This window comes from Vipera berus, assembly GCF_964194415.1.
Source record: "Vipera berus genome assembly, chromosome: 12".
In the NCBI taxonomy this organism is placed as follows: Eukaryota; Metazoa; Chordata; class Lepidosauria; order Squamata; family Viperidae; genus Vipera; species Vipera berus.
Genome location: NC_138215.1, coordinates 13,036,323 through 13,056,959, shown reverse-complemented (window position 1 = coordinate 13,056,959; position 20,637 = coordinate 13,036,323). Strand labels below are relative to the sequence as shown.

Genomic DNA, 20,637 nt, shown 5'->3' with positions numbered 1-20,637 from the left:
AAAGCACAATAAGGACTTTGTGTTGTAACCCTGGCAGGACAGGCTCCTACCTAAAGCCAAGGTGGAGGAAATGCTTGCTGCCCAGTTTGGTCATTGCTTTCCTGGCCAAGTCGTCCAAATTCTTGGAGCCTTCATCATTGACCGCAACCGACAAGATCATGCCGTCCTCCACAGCATTCAAATATTGCACAAAGCGGAGGCTTTCGCTTTTGAGTTTGTAGGTGTCAAATCTGAAGAAACACAGACGGACATGTGAGAAGTAGAAATATCTGCCTTTGCCATGTTAGTTCATGCACAGGCACTCTTGAGGATGCCATCAATGCTGGCTTTCACACTCAAGAGAAGCCAACTCTGCAGGATAGGGTGACCTGCAGGTATCAGATAACTCACATCCATCCCATTATAGTAGATTTTTCTTGCCATTATATGGGAGCACAAGCTTTGGCCTAGGAACCAAATGCATTCCTCCATTCCTTTCTATCTTTTAAGCCTTTAGCTTCAAGTTTGTATATCTTTTACTCCTTTCACGATCATATCGTTGATATATAGGATTCTACCGGAAGTGCTTATTCATTTTATGATGCCGGTCTAGTCCCTAATTAACCAACTCGCTCAAACCACTCTCTGTGCATTCTACAGCCCTCTTGTCCGTTCCTGCTTATTTTCAGGAATTTAAACACTGTAATTTTAAGCCTGACAAAGTAGAAGGGGCAATCAACTTCAGAATGAAGTTTAAGAAAAATGTGGGTTTGACCTCCAGCCAAACTCCCTGCCTAAACCACACCCATTCCCCCCCCTTCTGTATTCACCTGCAGCCTTGTCCCATTCCAAAATCTAAATATATTGTATCCTGCATTCACAAGCTATGTTTGCGCAATACCTCTTGGCCAACTCAGGTAGAGAAACAATCAGTGAATTTTCACAACAGACTAAACTTGATTAGCATTAACCATACTAAAGCTCTTATTCTGGTTTTTCACGTTGTGTGAATTTAGTCTATTGGGTTCAATGCACCATGCAAAATGGATTAAGGGTAATTAGGAAGCATGCTGGTCATGAAATGTGGGAGACAGTGTTGCATTGGGACTGGAGATCCAGTTTCAGGTTTACTCTCAGTGCAACCTAACTCACAAAGTGAGAGTGATAATGGAGGAGAAAATATGATGCATGTTGCCTTAAAGTCCTGGAGGAGAGGTAGGATATAAACTTAACAACTGCACAAACTGCGCAAAACATACACACACTTTCTTTTTAATGTGAATGCCACCATCCTATATATGACTTGTTTTCTATTCTATTTTAATTAAATTTCCTTGGACTTCTCAAATTAGTTCACAAGAAGAAACATTAATGCACTCTTGAAAATGACACGAGTGCATCCAACACTTAAAACCACCACCAAATCAACATTTATTTAAATGATTGTCTTTGTGGGAGCATCTTCAGGCGGTCAAACTACAGGAAAATTCTCGCTGGGGACCGGATCCCACCAATAGCCTATAATTACTGCCTGTGGCAGCCAGTGTATCATTTAAAAAAATGTAGCACAACTTATTAATGGTGTTTTTGCAGTTCCGTTTGGACCATGAGGTCAGAGTGGCTAACTGTTTGTTTTTGACCTCTGGGAAACAGTATCAAGAAGAAAAGAAAAAATGTTTGCTTGCATTAGCTGAAATAGAGAAAGATTTTGAACTCTTGACTCACCGATCCGAATGGACGACAGCTGCCGTCTTTGGATCAATGACATGGACGATGATACCACGATGTCCCCAGCTTCGTTCGAAGTAATATCCCCCTTCTTCCATTCCCCCTGGATTCAGAGTCTTGTTTAAGAAAGTCCAGGACAGCTTTCGCTCACCGTGAACCTCAAGAGTTCCCCTGTTAATGACGCCGATGAATTTTCGCCCAAAGTAACTGTCAGGCTGGGTGCCGTCATCAGCCCTGTGGAGTTAATTTGAAGAGCATTTTTCCCCCTCACCTTTGGGAATTTGCTGTACAGCAATAGTCAAAGTGCCCCCAAATAAACAGAGTGTACTAAAAAGCCATCGGTTCAAATAATCAAATAAAGGAAGATTCATTGATGAATAAATATTTTCTGAAAGCAGCAGAAAATAAAATCAGGAAAATTTATGATGTTGCAGCAGAAACCGGAAAGGCCACCAGAAAAATAAAATTAGAACAGAACAGAATAGAGCAGAGCAGAGCTGGAAGGGACCTTGGAGGTCTTCTAGTCCAGCCCTCTGCTGAAGCAGGAGGACCTATACCATCTCAGACAAGTGACTGTCTAGCCTCTTTTAAAAAAAATCTCCAGTGATGGAGTGCACATGATTTCTGGTGGCAAGCTGTTCCACCGGTTAATTGTTCTCACTGCCATTAGGCGCCAAAAGAAGCATGCTTTGTGAAGCAAGAATTCCATAACAGGGGAAGCTACTATGGGATAACTAGTCAGTAGCAAAAAGATTCAAACAGATCCTCGTCAGATAATCCAGATGTGAAGAAAACTTCCAAAGAGCTCTACTTGCCCCTGGAGATATATCTTTGGAAGTACTGTTCTCATCCCGATTCTCAATTTTATAATCTCAGAATTGCAAAAGTTTGTAATCGAGTCTCCAAATATAACCCGAGGGTTGGGTTGATTAGGAATATATAAGAAAAGAGTTTTGTATGGGCAATGATGGGTCACATCTAACCTAGACCCTGCCATTGGCGCTTCAAACTAAAATCCTTCACCAGGAAAAAAAAACTAGGTAATTTTAATTGCATTCTATCTTAATAACCTTCAATTCAGTCTGTTTTTATTCTTGGGGGTATCCGTTCTGATCTGTAATAATTCTACATATTTCTGCAGGGTCCAACTTTGAACTTTGACCCATATCTGCAAAATTAAGTATCTGCTGATAAGCATCCTTCTTCTCAGTGCAGTGTAATAATTTGGGTGTTTAATGCATCAGATCTCTGCTCCTCCATCCATCCATCCAACAACAACAACAAAAAAAAGCCTTGTGGGGCTAATCTTCAAAATTATGGATGAGGTCGGTTTAATTACATACCGTCCATATAAGATGATTGTCAGGCTGCTCCGGAAAGGGCAGTTCTCACTCCCAATATGTAGTTCTCCATCATTTTCTATCCGTATATGACGAGTGCGCAAAACAATGGGGGCTGTGTTATCTTTAATCACTAGTTTTCCTAACAGAGGAAAAGCAAAAGGGGTATTTAGTTGGTTGATTTAAAACCGTACTATAAAGTTAAGATTTTCCTTCTGTATTATCCATGCTTGGATTTCCCGGTTGTGCCTCTTTTGAAGGAAGGCAAATGATAAACATGGTCTATAATGCGTATTTTTAATCTTCTGATTTTTTTTCCTTTCCTTGCTGGATTCTCTCTAAACGAATTCTCTACAAAGAAAGGCTTTCTCTTTTTCAGAAGGAAAAAAAAATCAAATTGGTGAACATTGTCTGTATAATCCACAGATAATTCACCCACAGTTTTGGTTTCTGATCCACATGGTTGACTCTTTCTTCGGAGGGAGGCGTCATCCAGATTGGGTGAAGTGTGAACTAAGTGGATTGATCAGACTTCTATATTACAGAACAGACATGTGAGCAATTAATTAAAAATGTTTTACATCCTTCACTTCTGCAAGACACGTAGAGAGTAAGAACATACACGGGCCACCTCTATTTGGCACCACTAGCCAACAGGGCCTTTTTTTTTATAGCAGACTGTGCCTTTACCCATCCTGTAATTATGGACTCTCAATGAATGATTAGGAGGACATTGAAAAAGGAAGTGGGAAAGAAACACAATAATCAAATTTGCAGTTTCTCCAACTGGGACAACAACCCAAGCTTAGCTTAACTGCAGACAAGGTAGCTGATGAAATATATTCCCCAGAATTTCCACCCTGATATTGACCAAAGTTGGTTTTATCCATATTAAATTTAACACTGTTTATCTTGACAATGCTATATTTGTACCCGCATTATATGAGTTCTCTTTGTCTTTTAATTTAGTGGGGAGCAGTACTCCAACTTAAATCTCCCCATAAATAGAGGCCAACTTTCTTGAGAGGAAGTCCAACAAAATGTTTACTAGATGATGCTGTTTATGTAAACCTGCCCTTGATATAAATAACTGAAAATGTCTCTACCAAATCCAGTCATTAGCTAAGAAAGCAGTGTAACATTTATCCCTGGAACCAGCAAACTAGAATACCAGAGAGAGGTATGCAGCCTTGCTTGCTGAGATCCTGGGAGTGAGGAAAGTGCTTTTGTTTTAGAACAAATTAAAAAAGGAATTTTGCATTCATTCCAAAACAAAGGTAATAAATAATGAAACAAGTATGTTTATCATTACTTGCATTGATACCTGTCTGGATGGGAGTTAAAATTTCCTCTAACGGCAATGAAATTTGAATAAAGTGGGTTCCCAAAGGCTGTCATATTATTGCTCCCAAATGGTGCCTCATTCCAACTTAATTGTCCCAGAATGCCCAATGCATTTCATCACTCTATTCAATAACAATCTTGGCAACTTGAAGATGTATGGACTTCAGCTCCCAGAATTCCCAAGCCAGCATGTGTTGAAGTCCAGAAAAATTCTGTTCTCGGAATCTGGAAGAGGTGGATTCAGCTGTCATCCTAAATACTTGAATATTTAACCTAAATAGGAAATTAGATGCTTATTAGCTCTGGTGGCACAGTGGTGAGAATGCAGTACTGCAGGCTACTTCTGCTGACTGCTGGCTGCCAGCAGTTTGGCAGTTCGATCCTGACTGGCTCAAGGTTGACTCAGCCTTCCCTCCTTCCGAGGTTGGTAAACTGAGGATCCAGATTGTTGGGGGCAAGAGGCTGATTCTATAAACCCCTTAGAAAGGGCTGTAAAGCACAGTGGAGCGGTATATAAGTCTAAGTGCTATTGCTTTTGCTATTAGAATAAAATGAGATCCGGCATCAGATAAATAGGGGTTTCATGGGAAAAAATATATCAAGAAATGAATGCAATTTTTAAAATCACTTTAAGACTATTAAGCTTATTTTCATTTAATGAAGGTTTTTTTATAAAACAAATGAGTAAGCCCTTCTGCACTACTGCATATAACACAGATGTTACAGCTTCTCACCAAACCAGCCTTACCTCCATTTGTGATGACGATGGAATGAACGGTGGCAGAAGAAGATAAGAGAAGCTTCCGGCCTTGGCTAATGTTCACGCGATTCCCTTCGTCATGTCCTGGCTGCCAGGGTTCCAGTTCTGGATCCAAATGGGGACAAGGTGGGAACATTCCTGTTGGCACACACAAAGGAAACATGGACTTCTCTATCTGGTACATGGAACAGAAGTCCATGAAGCTCAGAGGACAATGGAATCACTTCTGAAGCTGCTGAGTTAGGAAGCAGAGAGAGAATGAAAAATTGGGCTGAGGGCAGAGATAATTTTAAGAATGGTGTTGCTTTCCCCCCCCCCCTAACATTTGTATTTGTATCTTGTTAAATTTTTCTTCAATATAAAGTATTTTTTTAAAAAGAGAGGACTGATTCCTGATACGTGGACAATGGAGGAACAGGTAAAAAATCTCAAGCCCATCTCATTCTAATGTAAATATTTTTGTGACATCAAAAGCCTGTTGGAAGGCTAAATGTCAGACTAGCGGGACACGTTGACCTGCTCAAAAGAGTAAGGTCCGGCCACTATGTTCACTGGCTCCCTATCCTCTAGATCTCCAGCAAGGCATTCCAGAGGTAGACTTAGAAAATAAAAGGGTGGTAATTGTCTTCTGATAAAAGGGTGTTTTATGACTGCCCCACACCCCTGCTATTTTACAAGAGGTCCTAAACAGGCTTTCAACATTCCAATGTTGGCCTCCAAAGTTGGGCATTTCTTGTCTAGAATATTCCTGCTTTGGCTCCTATGAGGAAAGGCCCAGATGAATTGAACAGAAGGCACCATTTTAATAGGCAACCATCAAAAGCTGGTAATTCAAGGGTGGGTTGGGGGCAATTTTAAGTCGCACAGATGGTTAATGGCCAAGCTTGGAAGATAAAACAAAGAACCGATTGCAAACTGCAGCCGGGACAGTGACAGTTTTACAGCCCTTATCGTAAGTGTCTCTTTCTCTTTGTCCACTCTCTATTTGCCTCCCGACACAAATGAAATCTCTCATCCAGCGCAAACGTCCCCGTGATTTAATACTCAGCTACAAACCCGCCCTCCCCCCATCTTTCACAAGATCCAATCAAGAAGCCTACTGACTTTTCAGATAAGCTTTAATTGTAGCTCAGGACATCTTACAATTTGGAGCACACTTCTTTAAAAGTCAGAGAAAATAAACAGGTAGAAATTAGGCCACAAAAACAGGGCTGACGTTAGTATGGTGTGTTGTTTTAATGTCTCTCATGATAAACCGGGAGAGATATTAAGTGGATGTTGCTTTTAACCTAGGAATTTTCTTTGTTGAAACAGAGAGTCTTGCAACAGCTCTTACCCATATGTTGAGCGGGTAGCATTAATAAGACAGAAAGTGTGCTGATGGCCAGGAACATCATTGGATGTGTAAAGGCCTCTTGATCTTCTTTGTCTTCTGCAAACCTGCAAACGGGAAAAATCAGAGCAAGAGGAATCATTCAGCATTTGTCCGTGTATGTTTCATATAAAAAAAGGATCATCAAGCAAGATTAAGCTTGACTATATGACTAAGTAACATGTTAATGTATCCTTTTTCTTAACATGGCTGCACAAAGGTAAAAATTATGCTTTTACATTCACCCACACCGGCTCACCTTTTTATGCACCCTTTGCATGGGCTTAGTATTAAAATTGGATGGCATTATAAAAACAATGGGGATAAAAGCCTTGCGCAAGTACCACCAATTCATGTGGTGGAAGATTCATGTGGAAACAAGAGAATTTAGTCTCAAGTTATCCCCGGCTTCAAAATCTATTTCAGCTTTAAGTGTGTATATCTTAAAGCTCACCCCCTTGAAACAAAAAGAGTGGTGTGATCATGCACCACACAAAGAAGGAGCATTTAAAAACTTTTAAGATGAAAGTCAATTGCACACAAGAACCAAAAAAAAAACAACCCAAGAATTGTGCAACTCTTTCAGATGCAAAGTTTATTATTTATTTATTATTTATTCATTTATTTATTTCATTTCATTTCATTTCATTTCTTTGTGTCCTTTCTCCTCTAGAAGATGACTCTCCTGATAAACTGGGAGATATATTCAATGTTTGTTGCTTTTAATTTGAGAATTTTCTTCATTGAAATAGTGAACTATTATCATCTCTGGGCTAAATTCAATAAATTAAAAATATATATTTTTTTTTAAAAAAAGATTAGATAGATAGATAGATAGATAGATAGATAGATAGATAGATAGATAGATAGAGATATCATGGCTAGATTGATAAATATATTCAGCACATTTTCAAACGGCTATCAAATATAACGCGAACATCAATGGATACAGCAAAATCATAAAATAACCCAATATAGCAGAAAGAGAAATATTTCAGAACTTAAAAATTTAGGAACAAGAAAACAGAAGAATGCCTAGTGGTAGTCCTTCATTAATGGATACCCCAGTAAAGAAAGTCTTCTTCTCCTCCTGTCCTCCATCAGATAGTCAAGGCATCCAGAGGAGAAATTTGAAATAAAATCTCAGTGAAAAAGTGGGCTATCTTATTTTTTTTTCTTGCTGATTACTCCATATGGCCACAGGTCAGGCTTGGTATGAGAAGGTGGTGTGAAGGAGCCAATATCCAGCCAGCCAGGATTGAGGAAAGACAAAACTTTCATTTCTATGCAGAAGCAGAAGAGGACGCCTCTGAGTTTCACACCCAAGGAGTGCATTACAAAAAGGCAGAGTTATTTTTACACAATTTGCTATAAGAAACAAAAGAGGAATGCTGATAGATTCATGACAGTCACACATGCTCACAAAACAAAGCCATATTTAATTCCGCTCCATTATCATGTAAATCGACTACCTTGTACGGGTGATTTTTTTTTTACTATTATAATGATGAACTTTCCTTTCTTCTGAACACTTGTTCAGATTCCCCTAACCACTGTTTTTAAGCTAAATATCATGACACCTTCCTAGATTTTAATAACTTGCAAGGTATCATAGCCAAGTGTCAAAACCACAACCTGTTAGCCAATCTTATATAAGAAACATCTGTGGTCAACCTATGACATGTTATAGAAGTGTTAAAGAAGTGTTAGGCAAAGACACAACCAAGCTAATGGTTCTGGCTATAGTTAACTCATAGTTTCAAAAGCCTGAAATTACTTTTCTGTTACCTATTTCCTTAGCTTCTTATGAGTATAACTCTGTGGTTTGTATCTCATGATTTATGTTGATCGCTTTTATTAGTACCCTATTGTGATTTATGTTGATTGATTATTTAGTATCCTATGACTATCTCTGAGTGTTGCATCATTTGATTTATAATGATGGTATTTTATAATTGTGATCATGATTTATCACCTGTTCCTTGTATGTACACTGTGAGTTTAGGCCCCAGAGACAAATTTCTTGTGTGTCCAGTCACACTTGACCAATAAAGAATTCTCTTCTCTTCTCTTCTCTTCTCTTCTTCTCTTCTCTTCTCTTCTCTTCTCTTCTCTTCTCTTCTCTTCTCCTCTCCTCTCCTCTCCTCTCCTCTCCTCTCTCCTCTCGTCCTCCCCTCCCCTCCCCTCCTCTCTTCTCTTCTCTTCTCTTCTCTTCTCTTCTCTTCTCTTCTCTTCTCTTCTCTTCTCTTCTCTTCTCTTCTCTTCTCTTCTCTTCTCTTCTCTTCTCTTCTTTTCTCTCCTGTTCTGCTTATAAGCCACCAGGCCCTCAAGAAGGGGGGGGGTGTAAGTAAGATAAGTAAGAATCAGGAAAATTTCCACTCGTCCTATAATATTTACGGGAATAATTAGTGCGGGGGTTGAACCAATGTCAACACTGAGTGGCACCATGAATAAAACTAGGTGAGGCCATCCTTTTTTTCTTTTCTTTGGCATGCTTCCCTCACTTTTCTTGACATCCCTTTTAGTCCCTCTCTTCACCTTTCTGATACCATCTTTCCTTTCCCTCAGCTCTTACAAAACAGGCTAGTGCAAAGCAGGTAAGTTGCTTCCCTCAGATGTATGAAGTCCCTACTTGCAAAGAGCTTTTGAAATTGTGCCAGGAGCCCTTTGTGATGGTTGGCCTGATATATGAGAATGCATTTCCTCAAACTTCATTCAAAGCCAAAATTTCTACATCCATAGTAACAAGGAATCTGGATGCCAGGATCACTTCTTTAACCCAGAGTTTCCTTGCTCCTTGAACCTCCAACTAATTCATTGTTTAGATGATTAATGTCATTTGTATTTTTAAGAATGGCTGTCAAAACTGGTGGTCAAAACTGGTGGCCATAACTTCCAATTAGGAGACAGAAATGGATACTCACACAAGGAAGAGACAGTTCTAATATCTTGCTGCAACCTAGCGCCCTTCAGATCTCTTAAAATCACATCTGTACAAACCGCAAACATCATGCTAGCTGTAAAGTCTGAGAGCTTCAATGCCCACACATCCAGAAGATACCAGGCTAGAAAAGGAATAGCTGTAGATCAAAGAGACAGAACCTCTAACCATGAAAGAAACAGGTTGATTAATATTTAGACCAGTGTATCTCAACCTTGACAACTTGAGGATGTGTAGACTTCAACTCCCGGAATTCTCTCTGTCTGTCTGGGGAATTCTGAGAGTTGAACTCCACACATCTTCAAGTCGTCAAGGTTAAGGAACACTGCTTTAGAGAAACTGGAATGCTAATGATATAAATTAAATTGAAACTAAAGAGTATACCAACCTTTCCACAGCTTTTTCATCCTATTCATCCAGCTATGCCCCAGCAAGACTATGAGAATTATTCTAAAGCACAAATTTGCAGTTGCCCAATTGCCAGTGCTGTTGAAATAATTGCCGTGCAGGTAGGCGAAAAGATTATCAGCCACTGCAGTAAACACGTCAATGGCATTTTAAATACAAAGAATGCTCAAACTCTTCTTAACAATTATACCGGATAAGACAAGGCCAACAATATTAGACAGCATTCTTAGACAGCATAAAGCACATAGCTAAGACTGGATTCCTGCAGAGAAAAAAAATGCAGATCTGGAGTCTCAAACTGCAGCACAAACCTGGTGCCATGTTAAAAGAGATGGGTAGTTCTTTTCTTGCTAGTCAGCCAGCCAGATTGATTTGGTTACTGCAAGTTCTGACAACATGTTAAACCTTAGAGTGGGATAACACACAACATTCCCATATTTCCATCACACAGAGAACTAAACAAATATATCACATTATGGCTTGTTCTTAGAAACAAACCAAGATAATGGATGGGTTTCCAATACACACTGGACATGAAGTACACAACCATGTTGTAGCCTAGTTAAATGTTGTTTTTTCCCCCCCTGCAAACCCACTCTTGATATGGATCACCTTTTTCCCAACCAGGCAACTTGTTAGAAAGTACAACTCGATGTATCTTGGCTCAGGAAGAGCTGAAAAAACCCTGTAAAGGTTTTTGTCAATGTAAAGACATGTCCATGAATAAATCACTCAAAATACGGAAGCTCAAGGCCTTGAAGAGATGGCTACCTGCTCCAAGCAGAACCAGCCAGCTTTTAAATTCCATCAGCAGCTGCATGAATAGGCCACTGTTACTCTTCATGGGCAAACTAGGTTCTCCAATTGAAGGCAGAACATAGATTTTCAGCCTGTTTGATTTTGGAGCTAGAGGTGGAGGAGGAAGTCAGAATTCTCTTCTTTACAGTGGAAAACACAAACCCAACTATTTATCATCTCCCAATGCCAGCACGAATGTGTAGAACTTCGCCTACTGCCAGCTGGCTCCATTAGCAATCTCCTAATTCCACAGACATGGAAATACGGCAAGTGCCTTTGAGCTTGGCTGGAAAATGATGCCCTGGGAGCTCTCATCAAACAGCATTCTTATTTCCTTTAATGTTCTAGAAGAGCCATAGTTGTGTAGGAAACTCAAGAGAGAAAATCTGTTTCCAGAGATGATGCCCAAGTATGGCAGAGGACCTTGTGCAGAAGCCATCCGTAGACTTCACAGGCTTGGGTTTGCCAAGCTTGCAACCCCATCCTGAGTCTCATCTCCCTGCACTCCCAGAAAACTCAGCAAGAGTTCTTTCTGTCCCGTTCACTTGAATGCAATCAGTGTCATTTATCTAAGTGGGACTTTACTGAGATTCCGAATACGTGATTTTTTTTTTTACATGTGCAGAGAAGCTGCTCCCAGGTCTTGCTGTTCAAGAGGGGAAGCTGAGTCAGCGAAGGTCAGGAGACAACCTCATGAAGAGGCTGGTGCCACATTGCTGCAGGGATGAAGCCTACAAATAGATCTGTCCATGGTGACACCACATTCTTGCTTTGACTACCCACTCACTTGTCTAAAAGGAAACCTACCGTGACCGGATTCAAAAGTGCACCAAGCTGCCCTAAGGTAGATTTGGCATGGACTTGGTTTTTACTGCAAAGCCATCCATTATGGTACGTTATTGCACAGCATTACTTGTTTCCCTCAGCAATAATTTATGGAAATATAATTAAGTGAACCATAGCTTATGCAGTGTGTGAACTAGGATAATGCTTTTTTTCCCCTCCAAAAGCAGGAGAAAAGATAAGTTTACGATGTGGTTTTTCTAGTATGAATAAAAACCCCTGTCTCATTCCCTTGATGAGACAGATGCTTGGACACCTCCATTTGTGAAGGGGCCACTTTCTGGATAGAGAAAACCTAGTACAAGAAGCAAAAAAAAAATGACCAGGAATAATGCCAAGGAAGACACATGTTCTAGGTCTTCTCTCAGACTTCAGAGCTGGCAAGATTTAAAGTTTAAGTGACAAGATTTAAAGTCACCAAACCAACCCCGTGCAGTGAAGTCTGTTCCTTTTAAGGAATCTCTGCTTGTTCCTCTTAAAAAGCTGAAATTTAGCAGGTGTCACATTATCCTGCACAGAAATGGGAGGCCAGAGAAAGTCCGATGTCTTTCATGACATTCCAAAAGGTGTTTGTGATTTTACTGTTCAGAAAGTAGCTCACTTCTTATTAAGTAACTGGTTGAGCCAAAAGAGTTAGAAAATCTATTCCAATATAAGCTGGAAGGACTCTTAAACACCCACCCATCCCCCGCCACACACACACACACACACACACACACACACACACACAAGTAGCCATTAAGGAGCTATTTGGCTAGGACATCAATGGGTTTTATATCTCTTATTCTAGCCAGAGGCTTGTTTTGAAAACATTCCCAGCCACTGGGATTTTTCCAGATAGCAAATATTAGCAGATGGTTGCTGAAAGCCAATAAAAAAGGAACTTTGATAACTGCTTACTGCAGGTGTCAGTCTCCAGACAGAAATTAATGCAAAACAAGGCAGTGGTAGCTCACAATTGTTATTCAAGCCAGAAGGCCCAGCTGGGTCAGGGTGATGCCCTAGGATCCTTGGCGAATTTTCAACTACAATGTACAACACAAAACCTCCAGCCCACTCAATGCTCGAGGCAGAATATCCAGCCCAAGATAAGCAAACTGATTGCCTCGTGGCATTTTTTTTTGGGGGGGGGAACTAGAGTATGCATTGCAATCCAACCCAGTCCAATCCAATTAATGTAAACCTAACTGCTGAACATGCAACAGCCAGGGATTATGGGAGTTGTAGTCCCCTGCAGAATGAAAGGCACAACTTCTGGCAAATTTTGTCCTCCCTTCCCAGAGCGGTGGGTCCCGTTGCTAGTCCAAAGTTTTGAATTCTACTGTAATATGAAAGAGATTTCAATAAATAGAAGTAGATTTGCAAATCCTCTCCAGGGTCAAAAGGGTGTGGGGAGGATTTTTTTTAACATCATAAAACAAAACACGAAACCCCTCTGGTTTTTATAAGCAATATAAATTCAATGAAGTTGTCTACATTTGCTTATTTGGGAACCACAAAAAGGTGGAATATGCAGAACTCTGAAACTCCACTGCCAGAGTATAAGAATAAAAGAAAACTTTAACTGTTTTTTCAATATAAATCTTATTGAAATTTCATCAGGCATAATAACCAGACACTTGTACATCTCCCTTTAAGGATCAGAAACTCGCTTTAAAATGATGAAGTAGAGTGCTGCATTCCTTTAACACTTATCTACCTCTGCTAATTTCACACCAAATTGAACAGCTTCCCAAGTGTCACAGAACACTTTTATCACTGGTCCTCTAACTCCTTGTAGCCTCTGGAGTTCCACTGTATGCTGCAGTGTTTGTTTGCGCGCACACGCAAAATACTGGACTCCACACGTCTTCAAGGATCTGCCTTTGCTTCAGTTATTTCTGTCTGGATGTGCCCAAAAGTGCTGTTGTTCAAGGAAGCAGAAATTACACTGCAATAAATGGGACCTTCAGTATACAGCTTAAAATTCCAGGGCTAAAATCCGACTCTCCAACTCCTTAAGTACACTGCTCCAAGCCCCCTCACATTTCTACTGTCTTGTAGATATTAGTACAGAAAAAAAGGGAGGGGGACAATTGTCACTTGCCAGTGACCCACAACATTGTCAGCCCTTAACAGAAGAACAAACCCAATTTCCATTCTATCCTAGCCCTATCTACATATTTTCTTCCAAAAAAAGAAAAGAAAAGAAGTTTTTATACCAAACCAGTTTGGACATCTCTGCTTTAGATCACCGAGAATCCAACCCAATCCCTGATTCTACTGTAGCCAAGGATTTCCCATCACGACAAAACAAGCAGAAGTTCAAATGTCCTCATATGCTTGATGAACAAATTATTTCGAGGTACAGGACAAGTCTTAGCTCGCTTGAAACCTACCTGGAGTAGTTTGAGGACTTGGCGTGCGCCTGAATTGCCCTTCAGTGACCCTTTGTGGTTCCCCAATTTGAGTTCTATTCCAATTGCTTGATTGGCCAGCTGCTGAAACCTGCTCACTGCTCCAGTCTCCTGTACTTGCTTGTTTCTTACACGGTGGGGTGGAGACGTGGTTTTTTTTTGTTTTTTTTTGCCCTCCCTCTGTAGCATAGATCTTGTTTATCAGTGGCTCAACTCACCTTGTTTTCCCCCTTGTCTGGGTGGCAATTTGAGTGAGTGTGTAATTTTCCAGAAGGTCAAACTTATTGTTTCCACATCTTCTGCCGGGCGAGTAATATTACCCGTGTCCCAGGCAGAAATTGTAGAGCATCCTTGTCTTTGTTGAGTGAAGGTTGAGATCTTCCACCACATGAGCAAAAGACACCGTTGCGAATGACGTTTTGTGTATCTCTGCTCCTGACCTAACCCTGAGAAACTCTCGACATTAAAGCAGTTCAGATGGTCTAGGAGCGTCTTCCTTCCAGTTCACAATTTCAATCCCGTGGAAGGATTAAAAAAAAAAAAAGTAGACTTTCCACAAAGCAGCAAATAACTTTCAGGTCCTGCAAAAATCATTTCATATGTCTCAATGGAAATATTTTCTTCCTGCAGATCCTAGCAGATAGATAGATAGATAGATAGATCCAGGCAACCTTGCTCGTCTAGGATTGAGCAAGATGTAAATTTGCCCTTCCAAATTCCTGAATTTCTTTGAGGCTGTTTTGGTTCGGGGTGTTTTTTGTTTTTTAAAACAGCAGCCAAGAGTCCTTATGGATCAGTAGGTAGGCTTGAATGCCTGTGGGCAATAACTTGGGAACAGGTCGGAAGACAGAGAGAAGCTAAGCAGGTTCTCACCTATGGGTGAGGCTTTCCTGAGAGGAAGATTCTTACGCCCTCTGCCTCCTACCACGGATGGCCAAAGCAAAATAAAAGTCAACCAAATCTACACGCAACTGCCCTGGTTGATGATCCTGGATGCGGCGGCCTGCATGAAATATTATCACGCCCCAAACTCCACAGGTATTTCTTTGCAAAAACTAAGCCACGATAGTAGAAGGAACAAAATTGCCCTACCTGTGTTTTACAGATCAGTTTTCAGCTGTCCTCATCTTTGTTCTGGGTTGGTTGTTTTTTTTCCGGGTAGCCTTAGGTGTCCTTCTGCCCCCAAACTCTCCAAACGTCCTCACTTTTTTATCTGACAGAGTTTTATTTTTTAGTCATAGAGGCAAGCGATGCTCCATGGTTTGAGAATGAGTCAGTGACATGATGTCAAGCAGAAAAGGAGGCAAGGCTGTGCCAACGAAGGAGAAATTGAGCCACTAGGGAACAAAGTAAAGTCCAGAGACCTAACCTCAGAATGGCCTGGAGCTGAGCCTTAAAGGCTCCTAATACAGCGAGAGCGAAATGGAAGAAACGCCAGCCAGAGCCATCTGCAACCGGGCAAAATTCTAAAATGATGGCCAACTGCTGTGGCCCTTCTCTAGAATTACCCCAAAGAAAATATTTATTCCCCTATGAAGAAGAAGCAGCAACAGCACCAGTCAGTCGCAGTTACTCAAAACAAACCACAGGACACAACACAGAACCTTCAAGCAAAGCAAGGATTCTATGCGGATAATTACAATTTTCCAAAACATCTAAAAGACAGTTTAACATTAGCGCTAAAATAATAGCTTTAGTCCTTCAACATCAGCCATCTCCGCCATCTCTGGATATACTTTGCAGAAACTCGGCGAGTTGCATAGAATTCTGGAGCAGGTTGAACTTAATTTTGCCTGGAAAATAAACCACAATGCATCGCAGCCTGCTAATTGTAGACTGACCAGTTTCTAAAAACTGAAGCCAAGAATTTTTTTTTTCAATCTTAGAGACAATTGAACTAGACATTATTCTAATGCTAGCAAAGTCAATAGGGAAAGATGGATTAGCTTAATGACCAAGTGAGCCATTTAACAAATGCAGTGATTCACTTAACAACTGTGACAAAAAGGACATAAAACTGAGTGTGACTCACTTAACAATCCCTTTGCTTAGCAATGGAAGTTCTGGTCCCACTTGTGTTCGTAAGCTGACGACTGCCTGTATTCAGGAGCCATTAAAAAGATATCTGCCATGAATCTTCCATGCACTTACTTGAGCAAAAATTCTATTGACCTCAATGGGACTTCCACTGCAAGGGAACTCTCAAATTTGAGCCCAACATGCAAGGGTGATTGGCTCCAATATCTGCAAATTTATCCAGGCGCAAGTGAATAAAGAGATGCAATTTACGGCTGAATGGCACCTTGATAGATTTGATTGAAAAGAAACATGGCTGTTGAAGGTAGATAGCTGAGGATGTCACTATCCTCATTACTGTTTCAGAAAGGGGGGTGGTCAAAGAGGCCATCTATGTCAAAACTGAACAGCCCTCTCTCAACAGAGAGGGAGAGATACGACATCATCTATCTCCAGTCTACAACACAGTCCTTTCAGCAGTTACAAGAAGGCTCCACACCCAGTTGCACCCCACAGGTGAACTTGAGGATGCAAGTAAACCTCCAAGTGGCCTCAATGACTCTCTAAAAGGCAGCAAATGACCAGTTGTCTGCAAGGAGTATATAAATCCTTTCGTTTCCCACCATCCGGTCAGCTCTGAAGCAGCTTCTTGGATGAGAAGCGAAATGTCTTCAAAGAAGAACGAAGCCCAGTTGCCTCGTGCAAAAGCACCTTTGGGACAAACATGACCTGGATGACTCTCCATACACATCCACAGGATTGTGTTTTGCTGTCCAAATTCAACAAAGTCATGAGAAGGCCTTGGGAGGATGCAGAGATATATATATCCTACAACTTACCCATGCCTTTTAGACCCAGTAAGCATCAATGCATTTAATTCCTTCTAAGTCTTCCACATCCTTGCCAGGATATCTCAGGAAAGAAGAGCTTTAAATATCTGGTTCCATTTTCCAGATCTGGCACTGGATGCCTGTTTGAGGATCTAAGGATGTTCCACTTCATCTAGAGAAAGCAAGTGCGACCCAAGAAGCAACTGCAGGGAGTACCTTTGTGACTATAAAAAAACCTGCATTTTCAAACCAAAACTTACCTTCATCTTCCCAGGATTAAGGGAAGGGTTTGAGTTCCAGTGAAATTTAAACCCTTGTCCTCTTCTGCTTAGAAAGGAGCAGAGCTCAGCGTATGAAATAACACAACAAAGCTTCTTTCCCCCCCCGCCCCGCCCCTCAGAATACAGCAAAATGTATTTATTGGCGGTCAAATGAATGTAACATTTTGAAGGCATTTTCCAAGTTAAAAAAAAAAAGTCCGTAACGACCATCTCAGGAATATGATGTCGCACACCCTGCAATTAAAATGTTGCACGATGTAGCTGATTTAGCAAGCTTTCAAGAGTTTGTAGAATGGCATTCTGGGTTGTTCCCAAAAAGTCTTGTCACATCGTCCATCCTCTGTGCTCTTCAGGGGATACAATATTGGCGAGACTTGGATTTCTGATAAGTGGCTTGACTGCGGATTTTAATCCCAAGGGACTGGGTTCTCCTTGATATGCAAGCGTAGCAGAAGTCAACTGGAAGGAGAGAGAAAGACAGAAAAAGGGAAACGCAACTGGTCAGTTGGGCAAACATTGCAATGTTCAGTTCCCTGAATTCTTGTTAACACTTGCTCGCATTCCATGAAATGTGATATAGTGTAGCTTGCTTAACGTTGCCCCTTGAGATTTTTTTTTTTTTGAATAAGTGCCCATTTTTAAAAGACACTGAGAAGAAACCAGGATAGCCTCACCCAAGGACACGTAGATATTTAATTTAATTTAATTTAATATTTGCATTTGTATACCGCCCTTTCCCTGAGGACTCAGGGCGGTTTACAGGGAATTAAAATCAAAACATACAAAAGTTAAAACCAATTAAAAAGCATTAAATTCACCCTGTACATTAAAACCCCAGTTAAAATTTTCTCCTCAGCCTGGGCCCGAGAGCTCAAAGAGCCAGGTCTTCAGGCCCCGGCGGAATGATCGGAGGTCGGGAGCAGTCCTCAACTCTACCGGCAGCTGGTTCCAGAGGGCAGGCGCACCCACTGAGAAGGCCCTATCCCTGGGTGTCACCCGCCGGCAGTCTCTCACCGGTATGCATTTGCATTTCGGAGAGATCTTTTTTTTTCTGGCAATAGGCCCTCATTCAGCATCTTTATCTTCCAAGCTCCTGAAAAGTGCTTTGCTTTCAGGACAAATTTTTGATCTCTCTTTCAGCTGTGCAACATCCAGAATATGATCCTCTAACGGAAAAAGTATGCAGAAGAACCCAAACTCTTACATTGGGTGCTTAAGATTGCTCTCATCAATGGACGCGTCTACACCCCAGGGCTGAATATTTCTGCTTGAGAGCTGGTAATTGATTTTCAATTCTGACTATTTTCATGACATTTGTGGCCAAACACACTAAAACGTAGAAAGAACAGTTACAGTGAATTGGGTATGTCTAGTGTGCCTGTAACCGTCATAAAATATGAACCGGTTGAAATGCGGACCGCACGATCGTGGGAAAGGCTGCAAAGGTTGCAACTGTGAAAAAAAAGTTGCTTTTTTTTCAGTGCTGTTGGGACTTTGAGCAGTCACTAAATGAACTGTTGTAAGTCAAGGACCTCCTGTACTGAGAAATAATTCAGGGTGGGGGTCTACAGAAGAGCTCTCTTTATCTCACCTGCCTGCTTTTGCAGAGAATCAGACACAAAGGAGATCCAGAGCCAAGGAGTCCCTTTGTGCAATGGGCACGTGGGAGAGCAATGGGCACAATGGGGTCGGCCCATTCAAGACAGCATCATTAACTCTAATGCATTTCTGTAGGAAGGGAGGCAGCTGGAGGGAGGGAGGGAGGGAGAAGGCCAAAACGCCTCCCACCATCTTCTCCTGCTTATGCAAGCAAAGCTGTCAGAGCTAAGGAATCCATAGATGGCAAACGCTGGGCCTTGTAATTACACAGCCAGCCTCTGTCTGCCTCCTGCTACGGCCACCTCCCAGGTGGAATGGGATGGCCTTTTGGAAATGGAGAGGGCAGCATGATTAAAAGGATGGAGGGCAGGCTCCACACGCCTTGCAGCTGGCAGGGGATGGATTTTAATTAACTCAACTGCAACCATCCAGAGAGAAATTTGGAAGTGGCAGGCCGGGAAGTGAGGACAGCGGGGGAATGTCAAAGGCCATGCCTTTTGGGAAAGGAGGAAAAGATTGACGCTCCATGTGGCCGCTTGTCAATATTTGCTTGTCAGAGATGCCCCCCACCCCACTGCCCCAGAACACAGCTGGTATCCCTTACTGAAGGGAAAGTCTCTGTATGAAGGCTTTTATTCCCAACTGTTCTCTGGATGGATGGAGACACGGCCATCCATGTGGTGGCTATGTTTCTCCATCATGGTGACCTCCAAACTAGGTATTTTCACAATCAAGAGAAGCTAAGCTTCAGGTAGATGTGGAATCATGTGTGGCACTCTCTGGCGTGGAGAAGATTTTACTGCTGCTGAACGCAACACTTCGCATTCCTTCTCAGAGCCTCTGTTGTCTAAGGCTAAGATGCTGTTTAATGTCTCTGGAACCCTACAGCTTCCCCAGCCTTTCTTTCCTGCTCATTTCAGAGCATTGATTCAGATCAGCATTTCTCAACTTGCAAATTTAAGATGTGTGGACTTCAACTCCCAGAATTCCCCAGCCAGTCTCTTCTTAAAAACTTCCAGTGTCGGAGTTTTCATAGCTTCTGGAGGCAGGTTGTTCCACTGGTTAATTGTTCTAACTGTCAGGAAGTTTCTCCTTAGTTCTAGGTTGCTTCTCTCCTTGATTAGTTTCCATCCATCGTTTCTCATCCTGCCTTCAGGCGCTTTGGAGAAGAGCTTGACCCCCTCTTCTCTGGGGCAGCCCCTGAGATATTGGAAGACTGCTATCATGTCACCCCTCATCTTTCTCTTCATTAGACTAGACATACCCAATTCCAGCAATCGTTCCCTATATGTTTTAGCCTCCAGTCCCCCAATCATCTTTGTTGCTCTTCTCTGTACTCTTTCAACATCTTTTTTTACATCGTGGTGACCCAAACTGGATGCAGTATTCCAAGTGTGGCCTTACCAAGGCATTGTAAAGGGGTATTAACCCTTCACGTGTTAATATAAGCGGCCGAGGTCCAAAGAAGCCCAATTAAATTCCCAATAACAGCAATCCTGAAACAATGCCAACAAAATAAAAAGGGCAATATGTTTAAAGAAACCTAAAGCCTCCTATTGTTACCAAATTTGAGCCTGCTTCATTTTTTTTATTTTGAATTTTATTTTTCACCCTTCTCCCACTATTTTTTTTGCAGGGTAGCAAAAAAAAAAAGCCTTGTAGACCTTAAACCAAGCCAAGCTCTTCCTTCCGTGTACCAATGTGATAGAGACACTTGCAACACTGGCATTTAGAACGTGGAGACTAAATGTCAGTAATTTCTTTTTTTATATATATATAATATCAGCTTACTTTGGGGGCCACAAAAGCACAAAACAGTATCCCAAACCCTAACATTACAGAAGACTAAATATTTGGCAATTGAAAATAAATCTGTTAACTTTCAGGGGAAGGATCAGAACTGCGTCACAGGGTCTGGCTTTCCTATCAGGGCAAGTTTTCCAGCCAAATATTCTTGACCTATTTTTCAGAAGAATTACTGTACAGGGAAAAACAAAACAAA

The 20,637-nt window shown here is 41.3% G+C and overlaps 1 protein-coding gene and 1 long non-coding RNA gene across 2 annotated transcripts in view; both read right to left on the bottom strand.

The window, feature by feature from the left end:
• Nucleotides 1-20,637, bottom strand: part of CEMIP (cell migration inducing hyaluronidase 1) — a 134,923-nt gene that overhangs the window by 56,962 nt on the left and 57,324 nt on the right. The window contains exons 2-6 of the mRNA XM_081337224.1: nt 6,488-6,591; nt 5,140-5,289; nt 3,051-3,189; nt 1,705-1,941; nt 51-230 (exon numbers count right to left, since the gene is read on the bottom strand). Of these exons, the coding sequence (XP_081193350.1) occupies nt 51-230; nt 1,705-1,941; nt 3,051-3,189; nt 5,140-5,289; nt 6,488-6,591 (810 nt within the window). The remainder of the gene's footprint in view (nt 1-50; nt 231-1,704; nt 1,942-3,050; nt 3,190-5,139; nt 5,290-6,487; nt 6,592-20,637) is intronic.
• Nucleotides 15,515-20,637, bottom strand: part of LOC308673502 — a 53,003-nt gene continuing 47,880 nt past the window's right edge. The window contains exons 5-6 of the long non-coding RNA XR_014027661.1: nt 17,016-17,495; nt 15,515-15,702 (exon numbers count right to left, since the gene is read on the bottom strand). This is a non-coding gene — a long non-coding RNA (uncharacterized lncRNA). The remainder of the gene's footprint in view (nt 15,703-17,015; nt 17,496-20,637) is intronic.